General features: G+C 45.8%; 7 protein-coding genes across 7 annotated transcripts; all 7 read right to left on the bottom strand.

Moving 5' to 3' along the window:
* Positions 1 to 912: 912 nt before the first annotated feature.
* KUCA_T00003279001 (uncharacterized protein) lies at positions 913 to 1,806 on the bottom strand (the record flags this gene model as incomplete). Its single annotated transcript, XM_022601678.1, has 1 exon — positions 913 to 1,806. One exon carries the CDS (start codon positions 1,804 to 1,806, stop codon positions 913 to 915), a length of 894 nt encoding a protein of 297 aa, XP_022459297.1.
* Positions 1,807 to 2,011: 205 nt separating this feature from the next.
* Positions 2,012 to 3,196, bottom strand: KUCA_T00003278001 (uncharacterized protein; the record flags this gene model as incomplete). The annotated part of the gene is made up of 1 exon (XM_022601677.1): positions 2,012 to 3,196. The coding sequence occupies one exon, from the start codon at positions 3,194 to 3,196 to the stop codon at positions 2,012 to 2,014; it is 1,185 nt and encodes a 394-aa protein (XP_022459296.1).
* Positions 3,197 to 3,614: 418 nt separating this feature from the next.
* KUCA_T00003277001 (uncharacterized protein) lies at positions 3,615 to 4,706 on the bottom strand (the record flags this gene model as incomplete). The annotated part of the gene is made up of 1 exon (XM_022601676.1): positions 3,615 to 4,706. One exon carries the CDS (start codon positions 4,704 to 4,706, stop codon positions 3,615 to 3,617), a length of 1,092 nt encoding a protein of 363 aa, XP_022459295.1.
* A 225-nt stretch (positions 4,707 to 4,931) lies between these two features.
* KUCA_T00003276001 (uncharacterized protein) lies at positions 4,932 to 7,667 on the bottom strand (the record flags this gene model as incomplete). Its single annotated transcript, XM_022601675.1, has 1 exon — positions 4,932 to 7,667. The coding sequence occupies one exon, from the start codon at positions 7,665 to 7,667 to the stop codon at positions 4,932 to 4,934; it is 2,736 nt and encodes a 911-aa protein (XP_022459294.1).
* A 540-nt stretch (positions 7,668 to 8,207) lies between these two features.
* On the bottom strand, positions 8,208 to 9,377 carry KUCA_T00003275001 (uncharacterized protein; the record flags this gene model as incomplete). The annotated part of the gene is made up of 1 exon (XM_022601673.1): positions 8,208 to 9,377. One exon carries the CDS (start codon positions 9,375 to 9,377, stop codon positions 8,208 to 8,210), a length of 1,170 nt encoding a protein of 389 aa, XP_022459293.1.
* Positions 9,378 to 9,667: 290 nt separating this feature from the next.
* KUCA_T00003274001 (uncharacterized protein) lies at positions 9,668 to 10,417 on the bottom strand (the record flags this gene model as incomplete). The annotated part of the gene is made up of 1 exon (XM_022601672.1): positions 9,668 to 10,417. One exon carries the CDS (start codon positions 10,415 to 10,417, stop codon positions 9,668 to 9,670), a length of 750 nt encoding a protein of 249 aa, XP_022459292.1.
* Positions 10,418 to 11,042: 625 nt separating this feature from the next.
* KUCA_T00003273001 (uncharacterized protein) lies at positions 11,043 to 12,593 on the bottom strand (the record flags this gene model as incomplete). Its single annotated transcript, XM_022601671.1, has 1 exon — positions 11,043 to 12,593. One exon carries the CDS (start codon positions 12,591 to 12,593, stop codon positions 11,043 to 11,045), a length of 1,551 nt encoding a protein of 516 aa, XP_022459291.1.
* Between the last annotated feature and the right edge of the window lie 813 nt (positions 12,594 to 13,406).

Below are 13,406 nucleotides of genomic sequence, written 5' to 3'. Positions count from 1 at the left end.
TATTCGGTGAACCATTCGCCCGTTTCGGGGATGTGCCAGACCTCGACATCCAGGTTTTCTGGTAGTTCTTTGGGCGCCGGAAAATCCACCGGCTTTCGCTTGAACAACACCTAAACTCGAGAGTTAGTAAACTTGATAGATGGAAAGATTGTGGTTGGCGTGTGAGACGGGCAGTGAGCAGCGATGTGTTGTATGTTGTAGCCTGTTATAACCTGTCATGAAAACGGGTAACTAAAGCAACTAGCATAGGCCAGGTCGGTCCGAGTGATAACATGTTATAACATGTTGAAACAAGCTGAAGAGTAGTAATAACATTCATTTTGACAAGTACGAACAAGTTGAACAGGTGTGAACCAAGTAATAACCAGTTTCACCAAATTGCGACAAACAAGTCATACCAAAATATCACCAATACCAGGATTCACAGAATGCCAAACCAACACGAAAGACCGGTTAAATCAAACTCACCATATATATAACCAGCAAATGTGATGTATCCGTTCAGGATGTATTGTACAGGGAAGAAACGGAGGAAAGAAGGAATTCTACAAAATGTCGAGAACAAGGGGGAAAGGAAAAACTTGGGCATCTTTGGCAGGAAAAGGCTCGCTGGCTCGCGATGGGGTTAGTGGGGCTGATTTAACATCTCGATGGGTAATTTCGGTTGGAATGCACGCCAAAAATTGAATATATTGTTGTTTTACACTAAGCTGAATTCGCCTATCATTTTATATATCCACAGTCAGGTTTAATAAGTGAAGACACCATACTGCTTGTATTGCCGAATTGTGCCTATAATAGGACTATGTACAGAAAACACGCGTCAACGGTCTCGATCTCACCACGTGACCAATAGGTAGTGCAGGAAACAGATCAATTGCTGACACGCAGTTCAGATGGCAGTATTATTTTTCATTTAAAGAGAAACCCCAACCAGCCTTGTTTCTGCTTCTCTCTGGCGTCCTTGGGAACGTAAACTGAAATGTGCTGTTTGATCTTCTCAGCAGCACCCTCAGCATCGTATTGTCTACCCAGTACATCAATAAACTCACCCTCTGGGTCCATGAGGTAGAAGAAGATGGAGTGGTCCACCAGGTAATCCTGTCCAGGTTTGAGGTCCCTGGGCGTGGAAAAGTAGACACGAAAGTTTTTGCAGCACTTCTTAATCTCGTCGTAGTCACCAGTCAAGCCTATAATATCAGGGTGGAATTCACTGAGATACTCCTTCAGCACCTCGGGCGAGTCACGAGCTGGATCACACGTAATAAATATTGGCTGCAAAGTGACCCCATGATTCTTCTTCATGTTTTCCAAGATCAATCCTAGCTTGTCAAGCTCATCGGGACAGATGTCGGGGCAGTGGCTGAAGCCAAAGTACAGCACTGAGAACTTGCCCTTGAGCTTTTCCTGAGTGAAAGGGTTTCCGTTATGGTCCACAAGGTTGAAGTCTCCCCCAATAAGCGGCTTTCCCATACCCCTGTTTGTCTCAGCTTCTCTTTGGATTTCCAGCCTTTTCTTCTCCTGTTTGAAGAAATACGTCAATCCAGCTCCCACCACCAGAAACAGAACCAACGCCCTTCCCGTGGAAAACTCAACAGTTGAGCCAGTCTTCACAGTCTGCTCTCTCACTGATTCGGAACCCCCCACGGGTATCCTGGAAAGAGGCTTCTTTGGTTTCATAACTTGCTCATTCAACTCGTTGGCCCTAGGGAACGTGTGCGACAGACACCTGGAATTTCTGAGAACAGTCGGGGCAAATAACCTACCCAACTGGGGAAGTCTAAGTAAATTAGTTGTCCTAATCATGAATGTTCGCTGTATATCAAGAGGAGCAGCTATTAAAAATCGGTGGGTTTGAAGTGTCAGGTGGTTTCGGGCTCTGGTGGCCATTTAAAAGGTATGAGCACCGGGAACAATTGTGCACGGCTCAAAATTGAATTATGCTCAGAAAGTTTCAGACCCCAACCTACGCTTTTATTCTACTTTCTCTTCAAAATAAAACTTAATTACACTAGTTCTTACCAGCACCGGCTCTGAAGTAGATAATGTCACCATCTTCAACGGTGTAATCTTTACCCTTCATTTGCAGCTTACCGGCAGCTTTAACCGAACCCTCATCCTTAAGCTCAATCATGTCCTGGTACTTGGTAACCTGGGCCAGAATGAAAGTGTTCATCAAATCATTATGAATAACACCTGCGGCAGCTGGAGCTTTGGTTCCGTCTCTGATGGTCCATTCTCTGGCCTCCATAGGACCACAGGTGAAGAACGAAATCAGATCCAGCTTCTTTCTCATCGTGGTGATGATCTTTGGTAGAATCGATGGAGTTCCAACTCTCTTTTCCTCCTCTGCTCTCTCCTCATCGGTCTCGAGCTGCGAAAGTCTCTCCTCGTAAGAAACAGACAATGGGATGATGATATCACCTGGGGAGTACTTGTCGACCCACTCCTTGATTCCCAACAAGTGCTTGTTCTTCTTGCGGACAAAATCCCTCTCGGAAAGGTTGATCAAGTAAATGGAAGGCTTTGCTGTCAAAAGGTACATGGTGTTGATGACCTCGATTTCCTTAGGAGTCCAGGTCTGGTTGGCCACTCTCTGGCCAGACTCCAACAGATCAATGATCTTCTGGACCAAAATTGCCTCCTCCTTCTTCTGTTTGACCTCAAGAGACTGGCCTCCTCTTCTGGTAATCTTTTCAACGGCCTCGAGATGCTTCTGAGCAAATTCGATGTCCTTCAGTCTCAGCTCCTCAGAGATGATCTCCAAATCTCTCACAGGGTTGACGTCACCCTCGATATGGATAATCTCGGCATCGTCAAAGCATCTCACCACCTGGTAGATGGCGTCAACAGCTCTGATATTGGCCAAGAAGGCGTTTCCCAAACCCTCACCTTTCGAGGCTCCCTTTGTCAAACCAGCAATGTCATAGATGGTGATGTAAGCAGGGATCTTGGCCTTGGAGTGGTACAGGTCGTACAAGATGTCAAGTCTTGGAGAAGGCACAATGACTCTAGCCTCTTCTGGCTCGATTGTGGCGAAGGGGTAGTTGGCAGGGTTACCCAGAGGACATCTGGTAATGGCCTGGAAGAAGGTGGACTTACCAACGTTGGCAAGACCCACAATTCCCGACTTAAGGTTATTACCTGGACGTCCCAGAAGGAGCTTCTTTTCTTCAACTTGTTTCTTTGGTGCCATTTTCGTAGATTTTGTAAGCTGGTCAAAGGCTAGTTATGAGACTGGTTGGGAACTCCAGGCCAAGCTGTGAGATTTTGGCCTGTCGACGAAAAAAAAGTAATCTGTCACAAATTGACGGGTGATTAATGCAACGCTCGGGTATTTGCTTGCAGACGAGATAGAGAGGATATCAGAATATATGTTTTAAATTTATGGGGCTCAACTTACTAGTTGGCAATAATAAAGCCAGGCCAAGTTCGGAGATTTCAGTATCTTTAAAGAAGTGGGGGGGCATGGTCTGTGCCTACAGGAAGTCATGGTGGGGTAGACCTTAGTCCTTTGACACAGGCCTTTGGTATATGTAAGTATGTATATCTGGGAGGATTTGTAGTTGAAACTATTCTGTTTTCTTTTATTTTCAAAGAAAAATAATTAATATTCACTCCTTATCCAACCATTCGCCAAAATTCTTGAGACGTTCCGCCTCATTATCGTCATCCTTACCACTCTTCTTATACCTAAGAAGACCGTCCGGCTTGAACGCTTCCAGCTTTTGGCCAGAAAAAAACCGTCCGTTCATCTTCTTAATGCAAATATCGGCTGCCACACTAGAAGCAAATCGCACACTCACGATTCCTTCGGGTTCCAAGTCATAGAGCACCACGTTTGTAACCTCTCCAATCTGCTCGCATCCCTCCCTGATATCTTCTTTGATATCCAATATAGCTGTAGCATCCTCTTTGAGCTCCTCCTGTGTAAAACAATGTTTCAGCACCACCACCTTGTCGAATTTGGCAGCCTTTGCCCGCTTACGCTCTGCAATCTCGTCGTCATCCTCCCAACCTTCAACTTTGTTCTTCAACTTTTCGATTTTTCGCTTCAATTGAGCCTTCTCCTTGAATCCCAACGGCTTGGTGTCTAGTTTCGGCTCGTCTGCTGCTTTGTGAGAAAAGTCAGCAGCAGAAACATGTATCTTGCCAGAGTCTGCGCCGATGCTGGTACCATCTAGAAACTCAATTGCCATTGCCACACTTTCTTCTCGCGCATATACTATCAAGGCATCCCCCTTCACCTTCCCATTTGCATCCTTGTATATTTTGACCTTCTTTTCGCCAGTTTTGAGATCCTCTGCTATCACTCCGTACTTAGAAAAAGCACCTCGGAGCTCCTCTGCTCCGATATTCAACGGTAATCCAGTGACATACACAGCAGTGTTCTTTCTCTCGCGCTTACTCTGTTCCTTCTGTTTCTGCTTCTCTAACTTCTGTCGCAGCAACTCTTCCTTTTTCAGCCTGTGAAACTCGGCAGTGGCATCGGGCACATCTGTCGCACTCTTTGCATTGGCAGCATCTTCCTCTTCGGGGATCCACCTAAGCAGATTCTGACTGAACACGAGATACACGTTTTTCTCGGCGAGCTCTAGAATCCAGCGTCCTGTGGTCTTATCATATGAGAGTAAGTCCTGTAGCTCCTGGCTCAGTTCACTGGGCCTCTTTCCCTGTACCTGCTGTTCGATTGAGTCTTTTTCCATACTGATACTGTGTAAGATGTTTGATATAGCTAATCTAGTAGTTATAATGAAAAATAGAATTCAAAACATATTCCATCACCTACACCAAGGCACCATTAGACTTAACAATATCTCATCGGCCCCGCCTCACCAGTACTGCCATCTCTACGGGTCACTAAAATTCAGATTCCTACTGTGTCAATTATTGTCTAGATCGGAGATATACATAATGTTGCTCATGTTTGCTCAAACGACATTGTTTGCAACAGATTCGCTTACAATCTCATCGTCAGACTTCACCTGAACCTTCATCATGAAGCCCTTAGCGGTGGATGCCAGTCTAATCACAGTAGCCACTCTGGCTCCACCAAGCGACTTTCCGTACAATTTCAAAGTGTGATGAGATGACGACGACACGATCTCGGAAGATTCCATTGGCATCATGCTCAAGGACTTGATGAGACCCGAAACAGATTCTTCAATACTGGTAACGTCCTTGAGGTTGTAAACAGCACTCTGCTCGTTTGGCAATTCATCCCATACGTGAGTGAAGTTGCCAACGAAAGCAGGTGTGATGTAGTCACCAGGAGAAACCTGTAGCTCTTCAATTTGGTATTCATCTGGGAATCCCACATCACCTTCAGCAGGCTCCAGCGTAGCAGGGTCCACATCCTTGGAGGTGTACGACAAGGTGTTGACAAACACACCTGGCTCAATGCCTTCCGCTCTGCTGAAAGACACATAGATAGCGGCCTCAGCCTGAGGTTTCAACACTTCAATCGGAATAATGAACTCCTCCACGAAAACATCTTCGGCATCTGGTTGCGACACAATTGTCACGTCATCCAATTGGATGTCTGTGAGTGTGTTGTTCACATTGTATTGGATCACGAGATGATCTTCAAAGATGTGCTTAACAGCAGTAACAACGAATTCTGTCTCCTTCTCGGTTAGATCCACCACAGCAGACGAGTGAAGAAGAGTACCGTACGCGGCAATTTCTGGAATCGAAGCCAATTCTTGCGAGTATTGTTGGTGCAACAAGTTCTGCTTGAAAACTTCGTTCTGGGAATCGTCCTCTTTGTCTTCTTTACCAGGAGATGCAATCTCCTCAGTATCAGCAGCAGTCTTCTCCTTGTATTCGTATGCTTTCGCCTCCTCCTCAGTGATCGTTGGGATCGATGAAATGTCAAATGGCGTGCTGAAAGTATCCTTGTCACCAGAAACGTAGAGGGCTAATTTTTGCTCCAAAATAGGTAACGAATACTTGACGGATGGAGCAAGGTAAACCTTGGCCTCTTCTATGTCCTTTGAAGACAGCAACTTGAGCGACAAAGCCGCTCTGTCTCTGACTTCGTCATCGACGTCGCTCAAACATCTTGTCAACAGAATCTTGATACTTTTTGAAATAGACTCGTCTCCCAAAAGTGCGAACTTGGACAGTGCAATGACAGCGGAAGAACGGACAATCGAGTTCTCGAGCACAACACGGTTGTATATGTGTCTGATGTAAAGGGTTGGGTTTGGAGTTTTTGGACCTTCTGTTCCTAGAAGATGGAGAACTCTGACTGCCAACTCAGTAAATTCACAATCTTCGATAAACTCACACAGAGTCTCTAAGGCACTTTCTCTAGATTCAGGAACAAATTTAATGATGTCAAAGATAGCCTCGATGATCGCGTTCTTGAAGCTGAATCCCCCCTCATCTCTCAAAACGTCATTCAGGAATGAAAGCATGGATTGGTGCTTCTCTGGAAACTTGAGTGATAAAGTGCGAACTGCTTCGATGACGATGATCTTGAACTCGTCCGAAATATCGTCCATAAAACCCGAAATTGTTTTGATCAGTCTATCGACATTGTCAGAGTTTCCAGTCTTGAGCAGAGTAGTAATGGCATATGTTGAGATCGATCTGTTCGAATCATTAATCAAACTCTCAAGTTCCACGTTGCATACCACGATCTTTTCTGGGTTCTTCATGGCTGTTCTGTTCAAAATTCTAACAGCAGCGAATCTTGTCACGGTTCTTGGTACCGACAAGAGCACCTGCAAGGTATTGATTGCCTGAAGGTGTTGCTCACCAGTCAATCCTGGCAAGGACAGTATGGTCTTAGCAGCCTCAAGCTCTACCATGTCAGACTTGTGTCTCAACCAACTGGCCAAAAGAGGGAACAGGGTCTGAGTCAACCCAGAGTCTTCCTCAATGATTCTTCCAATGTAACGGATCAATTGAACGATTGCAAGCGAATTCTTCAAGGGAGAATTCGTGCTAAGTTGCTGGATCATCTTCATCAGAGCCATCTTGTCATGGTTTCTCAAATGGTAGAGAAGACCAAGGGCGTGGTACTGGTAGGTGTAAGTGGACAATGGGAGTTTGTTAGCGCCATAATACTCATGGGTCAAAAACTGTTGCGATGGGAATGATTTTGAGTCGGAAATGGACTCCTGAGTCTCGTTGGTCCAGCGTCTAACCACATCCTTGGCCACAGGCAAAAGGTGATAAGAAGATACCAATGCAGCAGACGAAACACTCTGGTTCTTGTCAACAATGGAATTCTTCATGATTCTTTCTGCGGCATGGATAGTGGTCCCATCCAAGACTCTGGCCAGCGCACGAATAGCATTGGGCTTGTAGATTATCTCGCCGTTTTGAATATCCTTCATGATGGAAGAGGTCACCATCAATACATCATCGGAAACAGCAGAAAGCTCCTTGATCGCCACGTAGACCAATTGACGCAGGGAATAATCGTTATGCTGAAACAACTTGGAAATGGAGAAAAACAACGTAGTGCTTTCAGCCGTTGGAAAGCTTTCGCCGCAATAAAGCAACCTCAAGAGTCTCGACAACAACAACCGACAACGTTTGGCCTGCACAGGACTGGCATTAAACGCCTGCAAGCACTCCTGGTAAACGGTCATCTTGTCCGGGAGGGCCCCGGAATCCAAATCCTCGAACTTCTTGTATGTATGCGTAGACATTGGTCGTCCTTTTCAAAAATAAACGGCCTTGTTGGCTTGTGTACACGTATCACGAACGGGTAGGTAACGTCAGTAAGTGACGGCGACAATTCTTGCAGCGAAATTCAAAACAAACGTTTCCAGTGTGATTGACTTGCCGGAACGGGATTGCTCGAATTTAAATGAGAAAAGTCAGCCGGGATTCGATCCTGCTGTAGGTTGTTGTGTCAATGAGTTCTGATTCACGAGTCTGATTTGGCGATCCTGGTTTGGTGTTGTGCCGGGTAACACTTATGGAAATCCTGTCGAGAATCTGCCATTTTGCTATGGGTGAAACTCTAGTTACTTTCTGCCATTTCTCTACGGTCGGAGTAGCCTGAATATATGTATTAAACTGAAAGCAACAGATATAATCGTTTCGTGGTCGTAGAAAAACGGAAATTTTTGAAAAATGCTGGATGATGCCTTATAAGAGTGTCATTTTGGTTAATTCGTCGAACAGGTCCGAGGTGATGTCGGTACCAACCCCTGCAAGCTCTGCTTACCGAGGGATCGACCCTTCTATTCCTGAGAAATCACCGATAACAATTGTGTTAAACACCTTTTTGTTGCAGCATCGTCTCTAAGAACAACGCTAAAGGTTCCGTCTCGGAGTGGTTCTGGAAGACATTCCTTCAAGGCCTTCTTTGCATCAGCGTTGTCGGAGAGTCTGAGATAGCACCTCACAACGTGTTTCAGGAGTCTTACTGTGGGGTTTGTCACCAGCTGGTCGATCATCAGCTTCAGCACGTTAGCCACTGCGGAGAATCTCTCGAAGGTCTGGCACACGTAGCTCAGTCCAGAATCGTCCACCAGAATCTTTTGCACCACAAAGATGGCCACGGTCTTGGACAATTCAGAAGACGACTCCATTATCCTGAGGCACAAAGGGATGATTTCGGTTGTCAGCAAGAAGGATATCACCTCAGGAGTGTCGTTCTTAACCAAGGCACCAATAACACCTAAGGAGGTCAGTCTGAGGTACTCGAATGGACGTTGTTTCGAGTTGGTGTTCAAAAACGGATAGAGGAACAGCGGTATATGTGCATTCAAGAAGGGGGTTCTAGTCTCTGGATGCGATGCAACGCACTGCAGCAAAGCCAGCGCATTACAGACCCTATTAGAAGCAGCTGATGTTAACTGAGGTGGCGATAGTAGAGGATACACTGCAACAATCTCTTCCAAAAGAGCGGTCATCACTCCAAAAGAGTGCCACAGAACAAGTGCAAGATCATCGTATAATTCTCTCTTCTTTCCGAGCTCCAAAAGAGCCTGTTCGCGACCTGGTCCATACACCAGCTCAATGATCCAAGTATAAACCTTCTCGTCATTAAAGGCTTTAGCACCATTCGCACCCGGTCCTGCCGAAAGCAGCTGGTTCGTCTTTGCCTGGGTTTGGGAAGGGAGTGTCTGGCCAAGAGACTGGTTGATGGAGGCTGTCTGTGGATTGTTGTTAGGTTGAACCTGAACAACGTTGGGAATGGTGTGTTGTAGTTGTTGCATAAGCAACGCCGTATTGGCAGCTGTAGAGTTGATTGGATACGATGAGTTGACCTGCTGTGGCTGTTGTTGTTGCTGCTGCTGCTGCTGCTGCTGTTGTTGTTGTTGTTGCTGTTGTTGAAATGTGAACTGTCTTTGTTGGGCTAGCTGCGCGTGGAGCTGTGAATCCCCATACAACTGCCGGGAATACATGATGGGCAATTACTTAGATCGAAAAGACGTTGTGATTGGGTGACAGTTTTTTTCTGTTCAACTGATAGAATTGTTGAATCGTTAAAGAGGAAAAGGTAAAGTATTGGTCCTTTGCTCGCCCATACCTTGAGATCCGTTTCGAAGTCGGGTGTTGGTAGTGTCACACTCAGTAAATTTGGTTGAGACTCGCACTACGCGATCTTCAGGAATTAGTATGGCTCTATGTATGAATTTGATTGCGTTTAGCGATGAAATACTGAAAGGGAAACGTAGAAAAACTGAAATTCGTTTCAGTGAAGAGCACACTCTTTTGGTGGCTCGTATGATCGCGTTTTGCGCACATGATCGTGCTGTTCCCACTTTTCGCCCTTCACACCTCTCACCATGACATCCATCCTCGCACTGTCTTTTGGATTCGTCTTGTCGCCCAACCAGATATCACTGACGCATCTGAAACCAAACTTTTCGTATATGGGCAGGTTTTTCAGACTGGAACTTTCGAGATACGACACGAATCCGTTCTTATCTATGTAGTTGGAGAACATGTATTCGAAGATGGCCCTGACATTGCCCTTTCCACGGGCTTTTGGGGTAGAACCCAGATACACCAGGAAGTAAGCTTTTTCAGCATCATCCCCCAGGATCTCATGGGCACTGTCGTGAAGGAGGGGGAACATTTCCTGAAAAACACGTTTCCTTCCCTTGAGGCCGGTGTACCAGGACAGCTTCAAGTAGCCAGATCTCAGCAAAGTCCACCAACTATCCACTGGTAAAGCGCCTGGTTGCACCCACACAGAAACAGTTTCGAATGTATCTGAACTCTCGTGGTCCTCGCCTTTCACGGCCACTACCTGTCCACGGAGGATGTGGGAGTAGACGTACATTTCATAGAGAGCAATATCAGCAAGCTTGCGGCGTTCTGGATCCGATTCCAAATGGTTGGAAACGTATCTGGCAACATCATCGTCATCAAAAGACTCGTACAGCGTGGCAGCCGCCTTTTTGTAGTCGGCCAGGGTGAGGAGTTCAACCTTGGACATGATGATGTCTGGGGTAAAGAGTGTCTCAACGAATTGGAACGAACAGTATAGAAAAGTCTCGAATCACCGTTAAATTTTCAAACGGTTAAAGACTAGACGGCGAACAAGTATTCAGAAGTATTCAAAATTAATCAAAAAATATTCACAAGAGTCCCATGTGAGGGAGGACCGCGCGAATCACTCCTATTAAGTAACCCCGATACCGCTTGATCTACACCGCGGAAAACTGAAGCCTCGCCGAAGCCGGTTGCAAACGCGGAGGATCCGTGGAGAAGTGGAAAAAGGCACTTAAAAAAGCGTGATTTGAGTCTAAAATTGGAGCTATATCTGGACCTATACCCCATAATCGGGGCTTCTAAGAAAATTACGCAGTACAACCTCAGATATTTGTCTGATTCCATACCCCCATCTCTTGAAACTGTCACTGAATTGACACTGAAAGAAGCTTCTCTTTGGCGCCTGCTACAGCGCCCGAATAGACCTTCCCGATTGGGATGCCTCTTCCCGCGCAGAGTACATATTGTGTGGTGCACTTACATGGTGCGGCGTTTTTTCCTTTGGTATTGTATTGGTACATTATCTATACATTTGGCAGGTTTCGTTGTGTTTCTGCACTTTGCCGTAATCATCTGATAGTCATTACTTTTCCCATAGCCTTTCCTGTAGTCAGAGAGCTGACCATATCTGACTTTTTGGGACAGTCAAACAGCTTCCAGAACTTGAGGTTCTCGTCTGCTGAAACCGTTGCCAGTGTGATTCCATCTGGGGACAATGCGCTGTTTAGAATACGCAACTCATGAGCCTGTGCAATTGCACCTGTTTTCTGGAGAGAAGGGTATGCATACACGCTGACTCCATTATCGTATGAAGAGCCATGGGTAGCACAGATCTCCTTTCCGATGCCATTGGCATATCCCCATCTTAGGGAGGAAACTTGGTGTCCAACGTCGATCGTATTAACACGTGCTCCTACCGTTGTGTTCCAGAAATGGATTTGTTTATCTGCTGCTCCTCCTCCTGTGGCCAACAATGACTGCTGAGTAGGACACCATGACAACGCCTTTACAGCAGCGTTGTGTGCTGTTTTGGTAAACTTTGGAATTGACGATCTCGCATCCCATACATTTACCACGTTATCATTTCCGCCTGTTGCCAGTTGTTCTCCATCACTTCTCCATTCAATTCCACACACCTCAGCTGAATGACCGTCAAGGGTAGCCACGATATGCTGCTGCTGCCTAACGTCGTGATTGAATATTCTTCCTGATCTTGAGCCCGAAGTAAGAATGTGTTGATTCCAGCATTGAGACCCTACGCGGGCCTCGTGGCCCTTCATGGTTCTCACTCTCTCCAAAGTCTCGACATCGTACAGCTCCACCGAGCCATCGTTCTTTCCCACCGAAAGATAATACCCGTCATCTGACCATCTCACTGAGGTTACGAGACAGTTGCAACTTCCCAGACTCTCCACCGAGCCCGTGGAAGCATTCCAAACATACACCGCATCCTCCAGTGCAACCGCCAGAACGTTAAGCGAGGACCATGCCAGGAGATTCAGATAAAAATCGTCCACAATCCCGGGAGCATCCAAGACCTTTTCTGGGTTTGTGGGGACTCTTTTGGCCCTTGCATGGGCAACTGACGGTTGGATGGGAACGGAGCTCCGGTATTGAGACTTGAGATCTGCTGGCTTTCTGCTTTCTGGGGGAGCTGGTTGAAATTGCAGGATTCTCTCACTGACATCCAAACCACATGCCTCAGCAACTGTGTTCTGGTAAATCTTCTGGCTTTGGCTTTCTATGTGAGCAGACGGTGAAGCGTATGGAAGAGGAACATTTTCTTCCTGGTTGAGTCTCCCCGAGACAGTGTGTCTTGCAGGTATAAACCTATCTGCAGTATTGGTTCTGCGTAGAGTTCTCTTATTAGGTGACCCTGCTGCACTCCTTTCCTGGCCCGATGAAGCGGTTTCACCACCGCGTCTATTGCCCGACCAATCAGTAGTAACCACCCTCAAGTTGGGGGACATGCTCCCTGTGAAGATAGACTGATGCTGGCCCATTTTCCCGACTGGACTCATTCCCTGAAATATTGGATTTCTATGTTGTGGCGACATCTTCAGCGGCGAGTGTAGATCTATCGTTCCAAAGGCGTTGCTGGTGCCGTAAAACGCCGTCATCTTCGAGTGTCTCTGGATTTAATGACTACTCGTGACAAGATTCTGAAACTAGTTGTGGTTTTTTTTTTGCGCTTGACGAGTGTGAACAGAGAAAGAATCACAAGACAAGTTGAACAGACCAATCTTGTTTTACCGCTTCAGGCATATATTGAATGTTTACAATTAGCCCAATTAGGCAAGATTATCATTTAGCTCGAAACGGTTGCACAGCCGTGAAATAAAGGCTAGGAACCTGGGGTTGGAGAGACTGAATGCTAGTAGTGGCATCGAGACATGTTGGTATACTGATTTATTGTCACAATTTGTGCAAAAATAATGGTATATAATTGGGATTGTTTTTTTCTGGTTTAAAGTGGCGTTTTCTCAGTGCTTTATCCGTAGGTCCTGAGGAATCTGAGAAACCTGGTATATCATCGCACAGCCTTGAAGGTTGAGCCGTCCAGAGAATCTGAAAAGGATTATCTATTGGTACATAAACAGGTATTGGGTTGATTTTGAGGCGAATGTTGGAAATGACTTCTCTGTGTATCTGCTATTGCATCTCCTTCTAGTTTCGGGGTTTCCTCTATTTTGCTTTTCGATGAGTTTCTCAAATTTTTGATAATTTCGAACAAATACCAAAACGACATAGTAACTATATCCCCAATCTGTTCATTCCAAACTCAACCTACTCTATAACCAACCTCAATATCAATGCAATTCTTGAACCAACTTCATTTTATAAGTCTTCCCCGGCCTAAGTGTCCACCTCAACACCATCATCCAGCCTATAATTCAAGGCCAAAGATATAGTCACGTGACAAGATCTAACAC

The sequence above is a fragment of the Kuraishia capsulata genome, genomic scaffold (genome assembly GCF_000576695.1).
Source record: "Kuraishia capsulata CBS 1993 genomic scaffold, Kuraishia_capsulata_scaffold_4, whole genome shotgun sequence".
Classification (NCBI taxonomy): domain Eukaryota; kingdom Fungi; phylum Ascomycota; class Pichiomycetes; order Pichiales; family Pichiaceae; genus Kuraishia; species Kuraishia capsulata.
The sequence above is the reverse complement of the archived record's forward strand: the minus strand, read 5'-3'. Positions and strand labels throughout refer to the sequence as shown.